The following is a 22,041-nucleotide window of genomic DNA, read 5'->3' as shown; positions in this document are numbered from 1 at the left end:
GGAAAATGTAATCGTTTGTTTTGTTTTTTTAAGTGAGATTCACATGGCACTTGGTCAAAAATGGGGGAAAACAGAACAATGCAATAAGTAATTGCAAACCCAGTCCCAGCCACCTGGCATGAGAGAGATGGAAACACAGAGGACAGTCAGGAACCGGGGAATAAGTGGAGGTGCAGCCACTTCACTGCAATAGAAGAATGTATCACTTGCCTCAAGCACAGTAATTGCACACTCTGTAGACTGATTTCCAGGTAGTTTCAAGATAATCTAAAGAGATCTCGGTATAAATGATGGACACCAGCTTTAAGATCATTTGTTTGCATCAATGCATAGGTCTGGAAATCACATATCACTGGAGGGCAAAAACAAACCATACATGCCTGTAATCTCTTTGTCAATAAGCAGGAGAGAGAGATTTACAAGCAGGAAGGAAAGCCTTGTTGAGTTCAGACAGCAGTTTCCTGCCTGCATTACTTCAGCCTGATACTATTTCAATTCCAATCTATTGTAAACTGTGATTTGTGTTTTGCCTGTTCAAAAAGGCTTTTGCTTAAGTTTTTCAGACTGTAGTCTTCACAAAGCAGTGCCAGAGAGCATCACAGGAAACTGGCATATCTCAGTTTTAGTTTCAGGTGTCTTCTGAATGCTAAAGGATGCGGATGTCATGCTGAGGGCAGAAGTGGCCTTATAGTCTGTTCAGGCTACCAGAATAAAGTCTAATTACTGCTGCAGTGTGAGCAGTTCTTAAAGCAGAGGTCACTACCCTAGCCAAACTACCGATTTTACAATTTGTGTGGTTAGATACATTCTGCATAGAAATATTGATTGACAAATCGGAATAACACACTTAATGGTGACGTTGAACTTATAGTATATTTTCCCACTTGTTTTAGCCACAGAATGATTTCCTCCAATCTTTTTTACTCTGCAGACTCCAGTATCTCTTATTTTTACCACTTAATGACCATTGGGGAAAATATCTTCGGATATTTTTTCAGCAGGAAAAAAAAAAAAAAGAGGCAAATTAAACCTTTATAGTGATATGTATTATCCATGTAAAATGTGGCCCTGTAGCCCACCATACAAAGTTGTTCAATATTGTCTTTGAAAGACTTTTTCTCACATTAATACTTTCAAGTAATGAAAAGGACGGGCAATTTACAGAACAGAAAATCCCTTAGTAGCATCTGAATCCATTTATGGTTTTTATTGCAGAATAGCTATAATATAACTAAAAATAGGATGCTGATTAAAAATAGAAATGATAATGTGCCTTAAATAGCATTTGTTGGAAAACATCCATACACTTTTGAGGATTTCCTGGCTTTTGGCTGTATGTATTTATTCAATGCATGGAAGATGATACTTCATTACAAATGCCAACAATTCTATGTTATCCGTTATGCAGCGCATAATCTAAATAATAAAATCTATTTTTACACAGAGATTTAAATTACAACAGTCTGGACGAGTTCCCCACTGCTATCAGGACACTAACAAACCTAAAAGAACTGTAAGTACAGAACTCGTATTAGGAAGGAGGATGTTTTGTCTAGTATGACTATTTTTTTTCAGTGCTGGTGATTTTATCAGTAATCCTTAAAAAATTATATCCTAGGAAAAACTAATAAACATGCCAACATGCATAAAAGATCACCTTCAACATTCACTTCAGAGCATTCAAGTTCTGACAACTTTTACTTTTATGCTGCATTGTGCAGTGGGTTTTTTCTAGGAACTTAATTCTTGGAATACAGTAGATAATAAACACAATTAATTCACTTTGAGTCCCAAACACAACAGACGTATTTTGCAAACAATCCAATATATCATAGTCTTCTAGTCAAAGAAGAAGGTGTGGCAATCTTATTAGTCCATCAGGTTTAAATGTCTTTACCTCCTTCCCTCCCATTAAATTAAAGCAGTTTCTTTTCAATAGAAATAGTGCTTTGTAATGCTGTAAATAAAACACTTCTGAATGCACATAGTTTGCATTAAAAAAAAAAATCAACAATGAGAAGAAACCAGCCAAGTCTGTTGTAAGAAACAGCTGAGTTATTAAAAAGTGAATGAAATTATATTCACACATCAGGCACACAATGTACACATCAGTTCTTTCAATTTGAATTATTTACCGTGTTACAGGTACAGCATAGATTTTTGAAAAAAAAACATAGATAGTGATATACTAGTTGGACAGAGTTGTACCCCTGCTACATCACAAATTGATCTTAGAACCTCTTTACTTTCCCAAAGCAGGATCCCCAGGCAGTGGTGATGGCAGCTCCGCAATTGGCACAGTGCAGCTCTGGGGGTGTCTGTGGGGGTCTGAGTTTCTCAGCCCAACGGTTCTCAGCTGCTGTTATGTCATCTGTCGGCTGAAATAGTTGGTATGGAATCCAGTGGCCTCAAAGGATTGCCTTTTTGCTGACCCCTGGAGTCAGTAGCCAAACATGGATAACCCAGGTTTGCAGTAAATGCACTTTGCCCAGTCCAGCAAAGTGCCTGACGTGCTTGAGATAACTTACAGGCCCCTGTAGGACTTCACCTCTAAGTATCAAACTTGTAGTTTCAGATAAGCTCCTAGGTGCAAGAAATCTTTGGAGTGTGAAATTGCAACCTGACATCCCAAATTCAGAACAGACTGCAAGACCATGTGTTTCAGTACTTTGTTTGGGCCCTGGAAGCCAATATTAGAAGCATGAGGTGTCTCCCACGAGGTTGCGCATGTCCTGCTGTTCTCACCCAGTGGAAGCCCAGGCCCACAGAGGTTCAGCTCATTGTAGAGCCACCTAAGTAAGGGTATTTCTGGCTGGGACCTCATTTCTCTCTCAGAATTTGTGCCTGGGCTGAAAACACAGACTATGGCTTTCTATCTACAGCTTGACGGCATCCAAGGCAGCCCATCATAGCTGGATAGCTTGGAGAAGAGGAGACTGAGGGGTGACCTCATTAATGTTTATAAATATGTAAAGGGTGAGTGTCACGAGGATGGAGCCAGGCTCTTCTCAGTGACAACCAGTGATAAGGGGCAAGGGGTGCAAACTGGAACACAGGAGGTTCCACTTAAATATGAGAAGAAACTTCTTCACGATGAGGGTGACAGAGCCTGGAACAGGCTGCCCAGGGAGGTTGTGGAGTCTCCTCTGTGTAACCTTATCTAGGTGTTCCTGCTCCAGCAGGGGGATTGGACTAGATGATCTTTCAAGGTCCCTTCTAATCCCTAACATTCTGTGATTCTGTTATTCTGTGATTCTGTGGAGATCTGCTGGCAAGTGGCCAATGAATCAGGGTCATATCTATTTGATGCAACAGGGACACCATTGTCCCAGATACTCTGCACTTCATGGTCTCAGCTGTAGTAGTTATGTCTCCAGAGTAAGTGGGTATAGCTGTTACACGAAGTTAATGCATACATAGTGTTTTCCAGACTGGATTTTGAAAAATACCTCTAGAAACGTTTTTCTCAGTGTGGCCTTACTATGGTCTTTTTACCCAGGGGTGCAGCTAGATTTTACTGCTTAGTGTATGAACTGACAGGCTATAAAGTGCCTTCAGTTCAGACAGGGAGTATCACTTGGGTGCAGCGCCTCAGGGCACAGGCAGCAGCCGCAAGCACGCTCTCTTCTGAGCAGGTCAGAAGTGCTTCCTGCGAAGTAGTCGTGCCATTGCCTTAGCTTTTCTGCCATGCAAGGAATCCCATTCATCGAGAGCCACAAAACCAGTCTGTTTACTGGTTCTAGATTAAACGGGATCCTCGTATTGCTCAGAGTCTGCATCTGCACAGATGCAGTTTTTATTGCATGCAAAAGAACTAAGGATTTAGAGCCTTGCTCTGTAGCTCATCAGCAGTAGCACAAATGCCTAAACAAGTAAAACCAATAATGTGAGACCTCTTCAAGGAATGGCCAAGTGTGCTTGCATCAGTGAACAATTTGAGGCTTTCGAAATGCATAAATTTAAGCTGGGAAGCCTTTTTCATACCCGACTGAACTAATGGGACTTTCCCACACAAATCATCATTGTTCTTTTGAAATCTTTGTTGTTTCTTTTGTTTTTCACAATGGAGAATTACTCATATGAATAAAATCCAGTAATTAATGATGAGACAAAGATTTGGCCCTCTATCCAGCAAACACAACTACATTGGATAGTTTCCTCATGTCCACATTTAAAATATTTCAACAAAAAGGTGGTTGTGGAAGGCTCAGCATATTACAATATAATGTATAAAATCATTTACTTGATAAAATTGTGGAATCCATTACTATCCCAGCAAGAGAAATAGTTGCAGTTTAATAAGTACGGGGGGAAATATATATACTATTTTATTGTTATTTATTTAAGTATTAATATTTAACTATTAATGTTATTAGTTCATATGTGTGTGTATATTTACATTATATTTCTATATACACACATATATTCATAGATACATGGCATACAGCTACAAAGCAATTTCCTTCTGAGGGCATCTGAATTTTAAAATGCCATTTTGCAGTTTACTTCATCTAAATGTTTTTGTTCATTTAGAAAAGTGCAGAATTCTAGCCATTCCATCGCTTTTCTTTTCTTTTGCTTTTTTCAGTTCTTATTCCAGAAAACAAGGACATACCTTTACATGCAGACACTTTTCTTATCACAAACAAAAGAAAATTCATGTGCATTGTGAATACAGATTGTGCATTTGCTTTTTTTTCCTACTTTATAAACCATTTTTCCTTTTGTAGGGGATTTCATAGCAATAACATCAAGTCAATACCTGAACGTGCATTTGTGGGTAATCCATCACTTATTACAATGTGAGTGATAAGAGTCTTTTCATTAACTCTTCTTATTAGAGACTGTGGAACTAAGTACCATGTTTGTGGCTAATTGTCAAATAGCTCTTCTTGTGAGCATACTGTGCAGCGCATCATGTACAAGCAAACAAGCTCATATTTTTCCAGCTTTGTGGAAAGAATGACAGTTTGCATGGCCTGTTTAAGGGAAGTGAATAGTGGTCTCTGGCCTTTGACCTTTTATTTGAACTATTTCTTCTATGTCTCTTAGCATTACTGGCAATGTAGAAGCTAGCAAAAATTACTCTTGGTGAATTCCAGTCTGAGTTCTCATTGTCTTACATGAGAATGCATTTAATGGGCAAACCTCAAAATAAGAAATTGTTAAACGAATGTAAGAAATATAGTGGCTCATCTTGAGCAATATTATTCTATGACCAAAAGCAGCATGACTTCAAAAGTGCAAGGGAACTTCTGAGTAGGTGAAGTTCTGACTTCTTCACCTGCTAACCTTAAATTTGTCTCAGGTCATAACAAAGTTCTTATTGGGATTTCTATCTTTGCAAACCGGGCAGGAAGAGGGAATATTTTGTTGACTGACTTTTGGCTTTAAAACCAAGAAAACAATGACTACTTGAATATTCAAAATGTGAAATGTGGTTGATGAATATAGATTCCTAATCTATATTCATAAGAAAAGCCCAGAGGTGCACCTCTGTTACAACCAGCGAGTTTACTTATTTGCTTGTATAATCGTGTAATATATTTTGAATCTTTTCAAATATTTTTCATAAAATGTCTTTTCATCCTTTTTTTGCAGACATTTTTATGATAATCCTATCCAGCTTGTTGGAAAATCTGCTTTTCAACACTTACCAGAACTCAGAACTCTGTATGTGTTTACTTTTTTATTTTAATTGTCTTTATATATTGCAATATTAAACATGTCCCACACATCCCTCACAACAATTGTGTTGAGATGATGTTTTTAAATTCCAGGACTTTAAATGGTGCTTCACAGATAACAGAGTTTCCTGATCTGACAGGGACTACAAGTCTGGAGAGTTTGTAAGTGCTAGAGAAGTATTTTTGCTTTGTTTTGGTTTTTTTTATACTGACTTATTTCAAAGAATGTCCTAAAAAAATATTTGTTTTGCAATCTTTAAAAAGTTATCTTTTTTTTTTCATATAAATACTTTTAACAGGACACTCACAGGAGCACAGATCACCTCTCTCCCCAAATCGGCTTGTGACCAGTTGCCTAATCTCCAAGTGCTGTACGTTTCAGTAAGATTATTAACATTAAATTAATACAAGAGATTAATGTACAAATGAAATCATTATGATTTCAAAATTACCCAGTTGCTGCTATTTCTGTGTATCATGTTACTTAGGAATTCAGCTCAGGGAGTGGGCCCCCATGTTACTCAAAAAGTTCACAACGCACTTATCAGTCAGGATTTCCCATACATTGCTGAAAAAGATAATTACTTTGCATATTTTTAGGAAAGGGTAGAACGGTTCTTGATTTTGTTTAAAAAAACAACAGAACTACCTTATTTTCGTTCATTCTGTCTCTCCTACAATAGTCTGTTGTTTTTTTCTCTCACTGATGCAGATAATTCAATGAAATAAATGGAAAATATAACTGAGGAAGGAGTGCAGTTTTGAGTCCTTGTTGTGCTCCTCTTTTAGTTTCTTTTCCAACCAGACATAAGTAGCTGACTGAAATTTTAATAGACTATTCCTTGGCATAGTTGGGGCATAGTTTTTATACTTAATATGCAATATTATTTTAGCTTGGAGATTTCCTTGGAGTTTGCTTAATCACTAATGAAAGTAATCATTGTGTCTGCTGCTTTGAGAATGAGCCAACAGCACTTTCCTCTATGTATTACATCACTAGGAATGTATTTGGTATTAGTTCTCTGGCCAACATTGTAATAGCACTAATTATAACACATTATTTGAATACCAGTGTGGATGTCATGAACATTTCCAGAAAAAAATAAGTTTTAGTTGATGGACTCAATGTAATCATTTCCAGAATGATAAAAGACAGAAACACAGTCTGTTGCCAGAAGAAAGTCTGCACACAGACTTAAGTTTAAATATGTCCTGTATTATTCAAAAATAACAAATAATCTCAAAACAGAAGGCAAGTAAATACTATAGTAATTAATAACTTGTAGAGTTCATAGTAGAGTAGAACTGCCCATTGGAAATTCGCATTTTTTATTTTTGAGATCACCCTGTATTTAAAAGGGTGATATTTAAAAGGGTGGGAAAACAATTTAACAGCAATTTTTGTGTACTCAGAGTTGCTCTCTGCCCATTGCCATCAGATTGGAACAAGCCTGCCAAGCCCAAATTTAGGTTTGCACATTAGTTTTGCCTGTGCTATGAAGTATAACAGTGCACTGAACCCCACAAGTTGCTTGGAGACTGCTATCTTGAAGGGGCTTCCTGGCTCAAATACATACACAAACACTACGAACACAAACACTGCTTTGAAAGACAATTTGTGCATCCTACCTGGCCATCAATACTTCCAAATATGGATTAATGTACACGGAGGCTTCCTGGGCATCTGCACACCTGCAGCAAAGGTGTATGTGAGGCCACGGTCCCAGCAGCCCTCCAGAGACAACCCTCAGCGCAGCTGGGTTTGCAGCTCAACATAGCAACCAAAACCACTTGCCCTCCGCTGCTGCCAAGAGCCTCATCTATTAAGGAAGTGGGAAAAGATCCTTAAAAATAAACAAGTAAAATGTTTCCTGGAGCTCTCACAGAAACCAACGGGAGAAGGGTTTCGTGGGGGTTCTTTTCCCCCCATGTGAAGAGGAAGTGTCATTGTGTACAAAATTCAAGCTGATAACATAGTTTTAAGAAGACCCAAGTCACAAGTCTGCACGATGGAATAGCCACAGTCTGCCAGACATACCAAATATCTTTACCTTGGCCTAAAAGCCTCCAGCTCACCTGCATTCTTCTCTGTCATGTCTGATTTGGACGACAAAGCACCTGTGAAAAAAAAAAAATCTTCCGTTCCGTAACAAAAAAAAATACATATATTGATGGTAGCCTTTGTGCATGGTAAAAGCAGAGTAGAATACCTTAAAAACACACACTGTCATTACTTGCACCACTTCCACAAAACAAATATAGTATATTCTAAATGCCCCTGTTGAAATAGTAACAGTGAAAATAAAATTTTACCAAGGAAGTAAATGGGTAGAGATGAACAAGTTTTAAAGAATTCGAAACAGGAGTGAAAAGAGGTTACTCTTTTACATGATAATATTGTATAACTGTGGAAAAGGACATTTTTCCTAATTATAGGCATAAGCTTTTTTTTTATATTCTTTTTATTAGCAAATTTCCCATTCAGTTTTCCGTGGCCAACATGTATATATAAGATGAGACTGTTGGGAAGTGGGGGTGGGTGTTTGGTTCCTTTTTTTCTTCCGCCTCCATTTTCTGCAAATTGCCTGGGCTTGGTTTTGATTAGTTGCATTATTCTATAAATCAGACCAGATGTTTTAGTTATTCTGTATTTTGTTGAGTTTTGGCTCAAGTCTTTTTAAGATTTTTTTTTCCCCATGTAATGATTGATTTCAAAGTTAGTTCCAATATTTTTTCAACCACTTCCCTCAGTTATAAGATATAACAGTCTAAGGATCAGAGGCAATAGTGCTTAATTAAAAAAGTAGAATGGAAAGCTGATTACAGTCCATTGCGATTTTTACCAAAAAATACAGTATCTTCTCTGAAAACATATGAGTGTGTATATTTAGTAGATTATTTAATTGTTTAAGTGTTTGTCAGAATTTAGACATGACGAATATGAAGTCTGTGATGTAAATCCAATATTCTCTCTGAGCAGATGGCCAATATTGTTACTGTAAAACACTCAGCAGAAGTCTACACTTCTGCAGGAAATCTACAGACAATGCAAGGAATTTGTAAACATAGGATATGGAGTTAATGCATCTTGCCTTTTCTCCTCCTCTCTTCTCCTCAGTTAGAAATCAAAATCTGACAGATGAGAGATGATAAGTGAGTCTGCACATTTCTATTCTTCTGTGAGTGTGGAGAAAAACAAGTTATTTTAAATTGGGTGTGAAAGTAGACAATCAAAGATCCTTTGGTTTTAACATCACTTTGATGTTGGTATTTTCTTGTGTATTACAGGGATCTGTCTTATAACTTACTGGAAGATTTACCCTGTTTTACTGCCTGTAAAAAGCTCCAAAAAATGTAAGTGTCAAACTACCCTAAAAAGCCTAAAAAGAAGCATCTGTATACAAATGTGTTTGAGCATCATTAAGTTGGTTATTGCTGTCTGATTTGACATAACCCAAGTACATACCCTTACATTATATTGAAATGGATCATAAACACAATCTAAAACACCCCGAAGTGTCCTCCAAGTGCCTTTGAAACTGAGGAGATTCTTATTGCTGTTTCAGTGACTTGCACCACAATGAAATCAGTGAAATCGAAGCAGACACATTTCGGCAGCTGGCTGCTCTTCGGTCTCTGTGAGTACAGCCCTAACAGCCTTTCACCCAGGTTCTCAAAAACATGGGGTACATACTGTCTGCTCGCTATATGCCCCAAAACATTCTTGTTTCTGTTTTTCCTTGCTTTGATCTTTCAACCATTAGGTCATAACTGTGAAAGGAGAACGAAAATTGGGAAGTTTAGGATCTGCAGCAATTAATTCAAAGATGTAGACTTGCAGCTATAAAAGCTATTACTTCTAAATGTTTCTGATGCATATGGAGAGAGATAATGAGCCAGACCTGGTATCTGTTGGCAGGTTCATGTAATAATCAGCTCTAGGAAACATAAAACAGAACCCGAGGGAATGGCAGGAAGATGTGCCAGGGGAGGTTTAGGTTGGACATTAGGAAAAGGTTCTTCATGCAGAGGGTGATGGACACTGGAACAGGCTCCCCAGGGAGGTGTCACGGCCCCAAGCCTGACAGTGTTCAAGAAGAGACTGGACAATGTCCTCGGACACATGGTGTGAACTGTGGGGTTGTCATATGCAGGGACAGGAGTTGGACTCGATGGTCCTTCTGGGTCCCTTCCAACTCAGGACAGTCTATGATTCTAAAATCTTATTACAGAAAACCATGTCTTAAGAAATGGAGTCAACTCGTGTGTGGGTTTCTAGTTTTCACACCGATGTACGTGCTACCAGAGTAATTTTGTGGAGAAATTACTCATGGTTGTAAGTTTTTGCAGTATCAAACCCATACATTTTTTAAGAGTTGCTTTCAATCTTTTTGATTTTTCAGGGCCAGTGAAGATTGAGATTAGGAAGTTAAGCATATTGACAATGGATTTGCTGTTCTTAGTCACATCATGAGGACCTCTTAGAAGTAGTCCATATAACCCACTCTTCTTTCTGCTGCCTTAGGAAGGTGTGAAGCAGACTGAAAATAACTGCCTTAGACTGTAGAAGGCATTAAAATGTTTTAAGAAAGTTGTCAGTTTAATAGCTAACGCCATTAACTGACTAACATATAATAATTTAAAATTGAAAAAGATTTTACATTATGAGTTATGCAGAAACTTATTGAAATATTTGCATGTAATTAATACCTTTTTTATATTTAGGCTTCCTAATCAAGTGTATGAAAACTTCCATATTCACTCAGTGGGTATGTAATTTTCCACTCACTTTTCTTGTAGGGATTTAGCTTGGAACAAAATTAAAATTATTCACCCCAATGCCTTCTCCTCTTTACCATCTCTGATCAAACTGTAAGTATTTATATATATTTTACATTCAAATTTTCACATTTTTCTTGCAAAAGCATAAAAATATTTAGTAACTTTGTGCCCCAGCAGAAATTGAGTCTTTCTCTATTCTAATTTTCACATTTTCACATTTTTCACATTCAAATTTTCACATTTTTCTTGCAAAAGCATAAAAATATTTAGTAACTTTGCACCCCAGCAGAAATTGAGACTTTCTCTATTCTAATCTTCTTCTGGTCTGTTGAATCCTTATCTAAATTCCTGCTTTCTTGTACTTCACCAATTCCCACAGGTATTATGGCAAAGCTCCATATAACACTGTAATCAGAGTGATTTGGGGTCCATGAAGCATATCAGTGTATCTGCCTTCCTTCATTCAGTTTGTTAGCGGTTTAGTCTCTTGTAGCAATGGGGAATATTTCTTGTTAGTAGTGTTTCAGGACTAAGGAACTGGATTAAAAATTAAGTAAGAAAAATTTTCCAGTATGGGTCTTTATTTCATCATTCCTCATTTGATGGAATAGTTTTTCTTGTTTAGTAAGTTCAGTCAGAGTAGTTAGTGGTCAAAACATCAGCAGCCCATTTTGCAGGCCTTTTTCACAAGCACCTCTCAGTCCTTACTAACTTTTTCCTACTTCCCACTGTCATTGTAATGCCTCTTTAGGGTGAATCCCTGAGGCACTGGGTGTATGGGGAAGACATGAAAAAAAATTCCTCTGGAGTCATCCTGCTGCATGATTGTCACAAAGATAAACTGGTAGGCATTTGCTCACAGATAACCCAGTAGCTACTGGGAAACCTAAATTTGGAAAGGAGTATTCATTTCTGTCGATGTGCAAAGCCTCCCCTCTGCACTGAACAATGTCCATAAAGACAATATTGTCTATGACAACCCTTCTTTGGCCTTCCTCAGAACTTTCCTGCTTTGTGAGGTGAGCAATAAATTGTAGCTTTGGTCAATAGCATAGAACAGTCAGAGAGGGTTAAAGAAAAAAGCCTTTTAACACACACGCACACAGAGTAACACAGTGTACTGGTGTTTCCTGAAATGCTAGTCTCTAACCCTGGTCTGACTGAAGTCAGGGGTCATTTTTACTATTGCAGTAGGACCATTTCATCTTCGGTATTTAAATATGCTGTGAGCAAGAGGACACACACTAAACCAGATAGGTAGAAGACCAGTCCATCAACATACCTTATCTTATGGCTAGCCCTTAGATTTCAGTAGGCAGTCCAAGAGACAGGAACTTTGCTGTTCAGTGTGGGGCATAAAAGCATTTCAGCAACATCAGACTCCACTTCTTCCTCCTTGATTGTTGGCCGCCTTAAGTATTACAGCGTAGATAATTGTGAAGAGGACTGAAAAGGCTCATAGAATAAATGGAAGAGAGAGGGAGAAATAGAGAACAGCATACTTCTGGACTTCCCCCTCTTTGATTGCTTTACCATATCTCCTTCACCACTGTCACTTTTTCGTTCACCTGATTTGCTTTCCCCAAGTTACGTATCCATGTTCATCTGCACTGTCTTCCCTGAGCTCCTGAGACAAACCTCAGCTTAGAACTGTCACTTGCCTCTGCTCCAGCATAGACCTGTCCTAACCTGAAACACACATCTTCCCCATACCCCTGACCTGCTCCCTCTGCAGCTTTCAGGGCAGCCGCGCCCTCTAGCATCCCACTGAACCTTTTAAATTCTGGGAAGCTGTTTGGGTACTGGCTCTCTTTAATTCAAACATTCTAATGAGCAAATTTTAAATTCATTTGCTAATCTCAAAATGGGCATTATGAATATTTGTAGTGAAAATTTGGCTAGATGCTACTGTTAGCTTTCTGCTAGACACATAGGTGCATACTCCTAAGTGGTGCTGCAACTTTGCTCTGCTGACTGGGGCCTCTTTTTAATGCTGTAATTGTTGATTGAGTTAGAAAAGTCTAACCTGTTTTTCCAACATGACACTTCTAGGGCTGAAGAAAAAAAAATGAAAACCCATAAGCTGATTTTTATTTGCTGTTATGCAGGGATGTGTCATCCAACCTTTTGTCCTCTTTTCCTGTGATGGGGCTACATGGTTTAACTCATTTAAAATTAACAGGAAATCATGCCCTGCAAAGTTTGATATCATCTGAAAATTTTCCAGAACTCAAGTGAGTATATCATTAAAACTAATAAGCAACATTCATGTTCATGTGCAATGGAAGGTGTGTCAGTGTGTAACGCATGTTACTTCGTATTGTGAGTCTTTGATCTGTGCTGTTAAAACTAAAGCAAATATGATAAAAATGATAGACTTCTTTTATTATGCTCACTTTTAACTGAAGAAACTATGAAGGGTTTTGAAATATTAACCCCAGTACTTGCTTAATATGAGCCACATCTGCTTCCTGGTGATATGTTTCAAAAGCTGTTAAAATAATATTGCTAGCAGCTTAGTGATATGTCCTTATGCTGGACTGTGCTTACAGACCTTTCGTTATATTTAATGAGAGCAGAGCAAATACCAAGGGAAGAATACACTCCTGAAGTTCCAAAATATTTGACCTTTTTTGTTTGAACATGTTTTTTCTGTAATCTTTTGATTAAGATTCAGATAATACTTTGCCGTTATTACTAAAACATTCTGATGTTAGTAATTTTCTACTGGATGCTCAGGAAGGAAATGTTCTCTAGAGATCATTTGCAGCTTTGCCAGTCACTAGATGACCACAGAGAAATCATAGTAAAGAGAGCTTTGCCCCTGACTTCAGCGTATTTGGGAGTGTCCCCTAACTCTCCCTTGATTTTTATATTTTAATTAGAGGATGCCAAGTGCAACATATATTTTTCCATGTTTTACTGTAAAAGGTTCAATATCATAAAATTGGAGTCCTTGAGATGGGTCTCAGAGGTCCAGAAGCAAGTGCCATAAGAAATCATGAATGGTTGAAGCTGTGCTTCTGCCACAGTTTTTCTTCTCTCACAGACTTTGCCCTCATGTTGAGGCAGGTGACAATTCTAAAATACCTGAAGGTTCTTTAAAGGAATGTAAACACAAGAAAATTGATTTTTTCAACCTAGCAAATATATAGCAATGTATATACCATGGCCTAGAGGCACAAGAGGTACTGCAATAGTTCTACAATAATCCAGTATTCAGTTGAATTATGTAAATCTAAGATTTTTAAATTCCTTTATCAAAATTATACTTTATATGATTTTCCCCCAGTAAAATTGTGTACATTTCTCAAATGCAACTGCAGTGTATTTATTCTGGATAAGTATTTAACAAAGGTCTGTCAGGTAGTAGCTTAAGTCTTTAAAAAAGAGTATAAAAAGTATGATTAATATATCTAGAGTTGATTAATGTCTGTAAGAACTAATTATATCCAGTCAATAGAGAACGAGGTAAAATCCTGACCTGCAGTCTGCAGACTTTCACCATAAATCAAAATGAGGTCAGGACTTCACACAGGATCATTGCACAGACAATGAATGAGAGACCAAACTTGAACAGAGATCTAAAACAAAATGAAATTTCACCCTTTGTAATTGTTGGAACTAGACACTGGTTGCAACATTAAAGGCAAATTCCTATATAAAAGCTTCCTGCTCATCTAAATGGGTCATTGCCTGGACGCCTTCCTTTGTAACCTCATCTAGGTGTTCCTGCTCCGGCGGGGGATTGGACTGGATGATCTTTTGAGGTCCCTTCCAATCCCTAGCATTCTATGCTTCTGTGATTGTGTGATTGCTGTTCAATATACGGACACATCAAAGAGCTGAGCATCCTCTGCCCCACCTTCAGCAATGGCACGAGAACGCTCGACAGAGCCAGGCCCAGCCCGCTATGGCAAGCTCTGAGGAAGTGAAGTCAGGCTGACAGCCCCTCCTTCCTTCTCTATCTGGTGCTTTGATTCAGTGCTGTAAAGAACTCCATGATTTGATTCAGTGCTATAAAGAACTCCATGATTTGCTCCATCCGTCGTCACTGTGCCTTCCCAGTCACCATCAGCCCCACACCTTTGCGAGGCAGAAAACGACCTTGCGTTCTCTGCTGCTTAATCTAAAAACAGAAAAAAAGAGGCATGCCTTGCTGCAGGAAAAAAATTATCAAGGATACAGATATCATCAGTAAGATAAGCAGTATATAAAAATAAATTTAGTCAATGTTTCTAAAAGAGTTTAATTTGACAAAGTCCAAATCTAATCACCCACATCAAATAAGCACCAGCCATAAAAAGGACTGCTTCCAGCACTGTATGGCCGAGAGCTGCTTCCTTTTTTGTCCTCTGTGTTCTGGGTCCCAGTCATTCTGTGCAATTACGCTTTGCACACAGATTCAGAAGCGTTTGCCAATTTGAGGCCTATATATATCCTAGTAACCCAAGGGAAAAAAAATGTTCAGGTTTAACAGAGGATGCTAGAAAGACCTACAAGGAGAATAAGAAACGGGAGTCTTGCTCTTTAACTAAAGATAATTTAAAAGTGAGGGGGGTTTTTTGGCTACTTCATCAAAACAGCAGACCAGTACAATGTGAGAGGTCCACATTTCCAGGGTATGACAGGCAAGCAGGCTGGTAGAAGCCCAGCAGCATCTGGAAATCTGTCATTATTAAGCACATAGAGCTGTTTCAATAACCAGAGAATACATTTCTGTTAGTCCCTTGAGCCTAAAATATCCACTAGCTGTTCCTTTCCACAGCTGTATCATTGTCTTCCGAAAGGTCTACAGCTACAAGTCACAGCGATCACCTTGCAAAACTGTCAGTGTTTCTTTTGATAATTTGTTGTTGTTGTTTGTGGGGATTTTGTCAGAAAAAAGGTGCATTTCTAATTGGGGATTGGTATTGTTTTTAGCCCAGGCAACTAGCTATGGGTCAGTATAGTTTAATAATAGCTTAAGGGCTTCTGGGAAATGTGTTCAAAAAATCTTTAATTGAGATCATCTCCTTATTTTAAAAGATGGCATGCACACAAATGAGTTAGAAATTAAATATTTAAAGCTGCTGGCATTAGGCTGCTTGATAGTTAGATCTTGGTTACCTTGAATTTTTATTGGAGCACCTTAAAAATACCTTATGTAGCTTTTTGTATTGGGTACAAGGGTACAGATTGTTATTGCTAATTCCCAGCAGAAATGTAAGTATATAGAATCTAAATTCCCCAAAATGAACTAATGTAAAAATCACTTTAGAGCTTAGGGCTCCATTTCTTCCCCTTTGTACCAAGCTTTTTGGCTAGTGCACAATTTCAAGTCCTATTGGCACTGGGCCTGATTCAGACTCATTTCTTCGCAGATTTCCCAGTGGGTTAGAGGTTGCTTGGAATGCTCATTATGTTAATTTACATTAATAACCTGTGGAAAGTAATCTCATAGGAGGATCTAGTTCTATTTTATTCCTTTTAAGTGAAGTCAGAATAACTTCTAAAAATGTCTTTATCTTTTAATTTTTTGGTTTATTGGGCTTTTGGAATTAAGGCGAGTTGTTAGGTTTTGCTATGTACTATTGGCAAACTGTGCAAATTAAATATCTTTTCTTCCTAAGCATAAAATAAATCTAAGGAATAGAAGAAGTAGAGTACAGAACTTGAATATATGAAGTTCTTCCATGCTACCCCAGAATTTGCACATCCCCCAAGGAATTAAATTCAAAGCATACTGGAAATGAGCAATTTTCTGACAAAAGAACTCTCCAAAGTCATTGAAACTCCCTGACCTATACTCAGTTATGTGTTAGGAACACCAACAAGGTTAAAAGAGTTAGGAATGAACATCCAGTGTCTTGCAATGACCGTGCTCATTTCTAAGACCATTAATAAAGTAAAACCTTCTCCTCAGTGGCATCTGTTTTAATACATGGTGCCTTTCTAATTCATTCACCTTGTGGTTTAGAACACTCCTTTCTTGATCTGTGCACGAAAGACAATCTCCTTTTGCCATCTTGCTATGAAAAGAGTTGGATGTAGAAAGAGGTGAATAAAGTTTGAATTTCAAAAGATCTCATTCCCCCAAAATGGAGAAATTCCATCTGGGAAGCGAGGTTTTGGGTTTGCCTGTTAGCCAGATAGATGCAGTTGTGATCTTTGGATCTGATTTTTTAAAATAAACCATTAAGAAGTAACATAGAGAAACCATTGCGTTACACTGTAAATACATTCAAAATCATAAAATAGAAATACAGATCTTAAGAGTAACATCCACTCAAGAGCAAGGCACGTATCTCCCACTTTCATATCTCCCATGAAAATGCACAAGAAAACTTCATTGTGCCTTTACTAAAATTAGCCTAGAAATCACCTGCATTTCTAATATGGAATTTTATTTGTGAGTCCTCATTTTGTCTTATCACAACTGATTTTTACCCGTAGGTATTTTTACTTTCAGTCATGGTTATTTAAACAAGTTCCTTTGTGCTAGCAGTACAATCCAGTAACTCTGGTGCTAAACCAGTCTCATGGCATGCTTCTTTATTCTTCTACAGGGTCATGGAAATGCCTTATGCCTATCAGTGCTGCGCCTTTGGAGCTTGTGAGAGCCACTACAAAATCTCCAGCCAATGGAACAAAGATGAGAATAGCAGCATTGACGATTTTCACAGGAAGGATGCTGGGTTGTTACAAATCCAAGGTAATCGTCATCTTTGGCTTTTAAATCGACCTGAAGGCTGTGAGCAGCCTGTGATGTTAAAGAAATCCAACACTTTTTTACAGTCACAGAGGCAGACTCTCCCTCTCTCTTGCCTGATAATATGTTCTTCAAGCATTGCTGTGCTTAGCAAAGTCATTTTTTCAGGTCTGCCTTTCAAAAATCTCACTCGCTCATCTTTCTGTCCAAATAATAACTATAATAATGTGGGAAGTGAAATCTTCCCTTTACGTGAGAGACCGGGAAGTGGTGCTGGTATGTAATCCCATACAGGAGCAGGCCAGCGAAGATCTAGTTTCTTGCCAGCCTTGGAAGGAGCAATGCATCCTTGGCTCTCCTGCTGCCCATGTGCTCCAGGATGAATCACAGAGCTTATGTGGCTACTTTGCCGTAGCTGCCAATATTTTTTCCCAGCACTTCCTGGGTACCAGATAGTGAAGCTGCTCCCCAGGACAGAAAACTACTGTATTTTTCTTCCCTTTCACCAAAAGGTCTTTTTACTTCACCTGTTACCTGTTATGTAGGTGCACCCATACGTGTTGTACCATCCTCCTGCTTTTTGTGCTATCTCCACTCCTGCAAACCAGTACGTCTCAGGGCCAGCCCCAGCAAAAATAGAGCCAAGAATAGGTGGTAGATTAATGACACAAGAAACAGGGGAAAACTTGAGTTAATTCCTACTAGTCTGTCACAACAGCAGAATTCATATTTTATACTGCTTCCTAGGCAGTTGTCACACTGCAAATTAGGTAATAGAGAATGTACCTGTAAGCGATTATTTTCAGAGCAGTGATGGTGCCAACTTTTTAAATAATCCTGAGTATGGTAATTCAAAACCAAGCAGGCATATGTCTGCTTCTGCTCACAGTTTGGCAGGAAAAAGGACAAGACCAGGCCTTAAATACCACAGACACTTTTGCAATTTGCACTAAAAGAAGTTTTTCTGAAAACTGTGGTATCAAATCTGGGTATTTTCTCCCCCACAGATGAGCGTGACTTTGAAGATTTTTTTCTTGACTTTGAAGAAGATTTGAAAGCTCATCATTCAGTGCAATGCTCACCTTCTCCAGGTATGAAACAGCCAGATAGATAGGAATCCAAGCACAGTATTACCAGATATTCTAGGTGAAGAACAAACTCTGAATCTGATACTAGGACAGTAATGTGACATTTTACAACAGTTTGATGAGATTAATACAAATGCATTGCACAATAATGCAAAATTTTGTATTGACGTCCAGAAAACTATTCAGCCACTAAATTAATCTGTGAATGTAACAAAAGTTTTACTCAGTCCTCAATCAGATCCTCACTTCGAGACCCTTTTCACAGGAATTGATTCCCTTACCAAGGGAATGAGAGAGCGAAGACTCTGTTCTACCAAGACATAGATGATAAAAGGGAGCAGAATCTTTGCTCACTCAGTCTTCTGCAAAGCTAAAGTAATTCTTCTGAACTGCACTGAGTTTTTCTGTGCTTGAGCTTCTTAAACAACACACAGTTTAGTTCAACATCTAGGAAATACCGAACACTACTCTATCGATGTACACGGTCCATCACAAAAGGACCCTCAGCACTTGCATTTTCTTTATAGAATAACACATCCCTGGCTTCACAGTGCGGCAGAAAGGAAAAAGAAATACATTGATTGAATTGCAAAGCTACAGGCCACCAATTTGGGTGAAAGTTTCCCTTAAGGCAAGGAAAGAAACATGTCTTTGGAAGGACTCTTCTGGCTTTAACAGCCATGGTCATAAGTTTTGCTTGCGTGATTCAGGAAACATTTTCCCTAGCAATTCTTTCATTGTGAAACATGAACAAAAAACCCCAAGTGACAACCAGGACTTCAGCATACATTCCAAGCCAAGATTCTTGTCTGTAACACCAAATAATAATAAATTTTTTAAAGTTACGTAAAGGGGAATGGAAAAGGCAGGAAGCCAAAGAATTTAGAACCGTTTGACCACCACATATTCTCCTATGGCCTAAATATAACTACTGAGTTCACAAAAACATCGCTATCTTCAAGATAAGTTATCACCAGACCCAAGAGAAAATTTAGCTTCTATGTTGATCTTTCAAATGGTATCTTAGAAAAACTTGCAAACTGACACAGTAGATGCTTATGCCCACTTGATGGCAACAGCTGTAGTTGTATGGAGCTCATTTTAGCTGCAGCATTTATGTCTTCATGGAGAAGCACAGACCACTGTGAAGGACTTGCTTTGAGAGAGAATAGCTGGCCCTCAACCACACAGGATATGCACCTCAGTTCTATGGAAATACACAGCAGCTTCACTCATAATGACCTGACTTCAGCCACAGGTAATCAGAAGTGCCTCCAAAAAGGCAGCACTTCCAAATGGAAAGACAGCCTCAATTTTTTGCTCTGTGTAATGACACATTATAAGGTAGTCAAAGTGCGTCGGTCCATATCCATTACATCACACTTCACCAGGACTCATTAGCAACCTGTCCTAGTTTAGTAAGAAGTATCTTTTCCAGTTTTTTTCACACACTGACAAGCATCATCGTATTTCTTGAAACTATAGGCTGGACATTCACATTGCACTTTAACTGCTAGGCACAAAAACAGACCCATAGACTGTTTGAGTTGAAGGAAAAAGACTTCTGTGCACCAGTAATGCAATATACATTTAGCAGTATGTTGTCAAGGTCTTGGCTTCAAAGGAAGAGCAAATTTCCAGCTCCCTCTTTGGTCTGAAATTCACTGCTTGGCTGTGCTAAGAACCTGCAAGAAGCGTGAAATTTAATGTCTTGGAAAACGCAAAATTATTTTTTAGTTTACATGAGTTTCCCTTGCCCTTTTTATTTTGTCGTTTCAGGTCCCTTCAAACCATGTGACCATCTATTTGGTAGCTGGCTGATCAGAATTGGTGTGTGGACCATAGTGTGTCTGACCTTCATTTGCAATGCACTGGTGTCTGCTACAGTTTTCAGACCTCCATTGTATATGTGCTCCATAAAACTTTTGATTGGTTTAATAGCTGTTGTAAACGCCTTGATGGGTCTGGCCAGCGGAGTACTGGCCAGTGTGGATGCATCAACTTTCGGTAGCTTTGCTCAGTATGGAGCACAGTGGGAAAGTGGAATTGGTTGCCAAATAACTGGCCTTCTCTCCATTTTTGCTTCAGAGGCTTCCATTTTCCTCCTTACCCTAGCCGCGCTTGAACGTGCGTTCTCTGTAAAGCACGCTACAAAGTTTGAAACAAAATCCTCCATTGCTGGTGTAAAAATTGCCGTTTTCTTTTGCTTTATGTTGGCACTAATCATTGCGGTGATACCGCTCCTCACTGGGAGCGAGTATGGGGTTTCTCCTCTTTGTTTACCACTACCATTTGGAGAACCCACTGCTATGGGCTACATGGTAGCACTGGTATTGCTGAACTCCCTTTGTTTTCTGGTAATGACTATCGCTTATACTAAGCTCTACTGTAGTTTAGAGAAGGGAGAACTAGACAACATTTGGGATTGCTCTATGGTCAAACATATAGCCTTGCTACTATTTACTAATTGCATTCTTTATTGCCCTGTGGCCTTCTTATCTTTTTCCTCCTTACTAAACCTCACTTTTATCAGCCCAGAAGTCATTAAATCAATACTGCTGGTGATTGTCCCACTGCCCGCATGTCTAAACCCACTCCTTTATATACTTTTCAATCCACACTTCAAGGAGGACTTGGGAAGTCTGCGAAAGCAAACTTTGTTGTGGAGGAGATCAAAACATGCTAGTCTGATCTCTGTGAATTCAGAAGACATAGAAAAACAATCTTGTGATTCAACACAAGCATTGGTAACCTTCACAAGTGCCAGCATATCATATGATATGCCTACCAGCAATTCACTAATGCCATCGTCTTACCAAATGACAGAAAGCTGCAATCTGTCATCAGTTCCATTTGTTCCATGTCGCTAGTTTTGGTGGCAGTACAGAAAATATCTATGTTTACAAAATTTTTAATGCCGAAAGTAAGTATGCATGTGTGCACACAAGCTAGAGAGTGCCTCTGAATTCTTGTTACACACATCAGAAAACAGACAATGACAAAACTTGCGGCAGGCTGAAAATCCAATACTTGAGCCTCCTCAGCCTGCTTCCAAAATGCTGGGATGAAGAGAGAAACTGAAAGCTGCTGCAGTTTGTGCAACTATATCAGCTGCTCTCTTTTAAAGTAGCACTACTCAGAAAGGGCATCAGTTAGTCAAGAGCAAAAAAGCACATTACATTGGTAAGCTTTTTTTTTTTCAAAGCATCACCTGATACAGTTTGTTTTCAGGGATTGGGGTTTTTCTTCCTGTTTATTGTCATTTGGTTTTAATAATACTTTTTCGGTGCCATGGTTGTTTTTATAAGAATCTGTGCATGGCCCTCATTCAGCAAGGTATCTCAGTGGAAGAGTAGTCGTGTTCAAGTCCTAAAGGTTTCACCAAATAGATTTTGATGAAGTTTCATGTTTGATAAAGCTGATTTAATAGATTAACTGGCACTGGGCTTGGTTTTTGGAAGTCATCTGACTTGACGAAGCATTTTTAATTGTCAGCTAAACCTACAAAATTAGCATGGTGTGAAAGAAGTTAATCAAGATCCTGTTAAGTGCTTAAAATGTAAATGTAAGTGGCAAGCCATTGTCACATGGGTATTTTTCTAGTGAGGTTCTGGACAGTTTGGTCCTGAATTGCTACCATGCCAGTAAAATTACTCCCAGAATTGCTCCTGAATAAAAGTGGCAGACAACTCATAGAATTTAAGGGTGGAAAATGCTACACAGAAGGTCATCAGTACAAAAAGACTGGCATGCTGAGGGCAATTAAAGGACACCAAAGGCACTCAAGTAGAAA

General features: G+C 38.5%; 1 protein-coding gene across 1 annotated transcript in view; it reads left to right on the top strand.

The window, feature by feature from the left end:
* LGR5 (leucine rich repeat containing G protein-coupled receptor 5) overlaps positions 1-21,118 on the top strand; it is an 89,231-nt gene extending 68,113 nt beyond the window's left edge. The window contains exons 7-18 of the mRNA XM_065639737.1: positions 1,445-1,513; positions 4,731-4,802; positions 5,602-5,673; positions 5,781-5,849; positions 5,987-6,058; positions 8,976-9,041; positions 9,254-9,325; positions 10,488-10,559; positions 12,578-12,703; positions 17,018-17,163; positions 18,168-18,251; positions 20,028-21,118. Coding sequence (XP_065495809.1) covers positions 1,445-1,513; positions 4,731-4,802; positions 5,602-5,673; positions 5,781-5,849; positions 5,987-6,058; positions 8,976-9,041; positions 9,254-9,325; positions 10,488-10,559; positions 12,578-12,703; positions 17,018-17,163; positions 18,168-18,251; positions 20,028-21,118 — 2,011 coding nt within the window. The remainder of the gene's footprint in view (positions 1-1,444; positions 1,514-4,730; positions 4,803-5,601; positions 5,674-5,780; positions 5,850-5,986; positions 6,059-8,975; positions 9,042-9,253; positions 9,326-10,487; positions 10,560-12,577; positions 12,704-17,017; positions 17,164-18,167; positions 18,252-20,027) is intronic.
* Positions 21,119-22,041: the final 923 nt, after the last annotated feature.

The sequence above is a fragment of the Caloenas nicobarica genome, chromosome 1 (genome assembly GCF_036013445.1).
Source record: "Caloenas nicobarica isolate bCalNic1 chromosome 1, bCalNic1.hap1, whole genome shotgun sequence".
Lineage (NCBI taxonomy): Eukaryota > Metazoa > Chordata > Aves > Columbiformes > Columbidae > Caloenas > Caloenas nicobarica.
The sequence above is the reverse complement of the archived record's forward strand: the minus strand, read 5'-3'. Positions and strand labels throughout refer to the sequence as shown.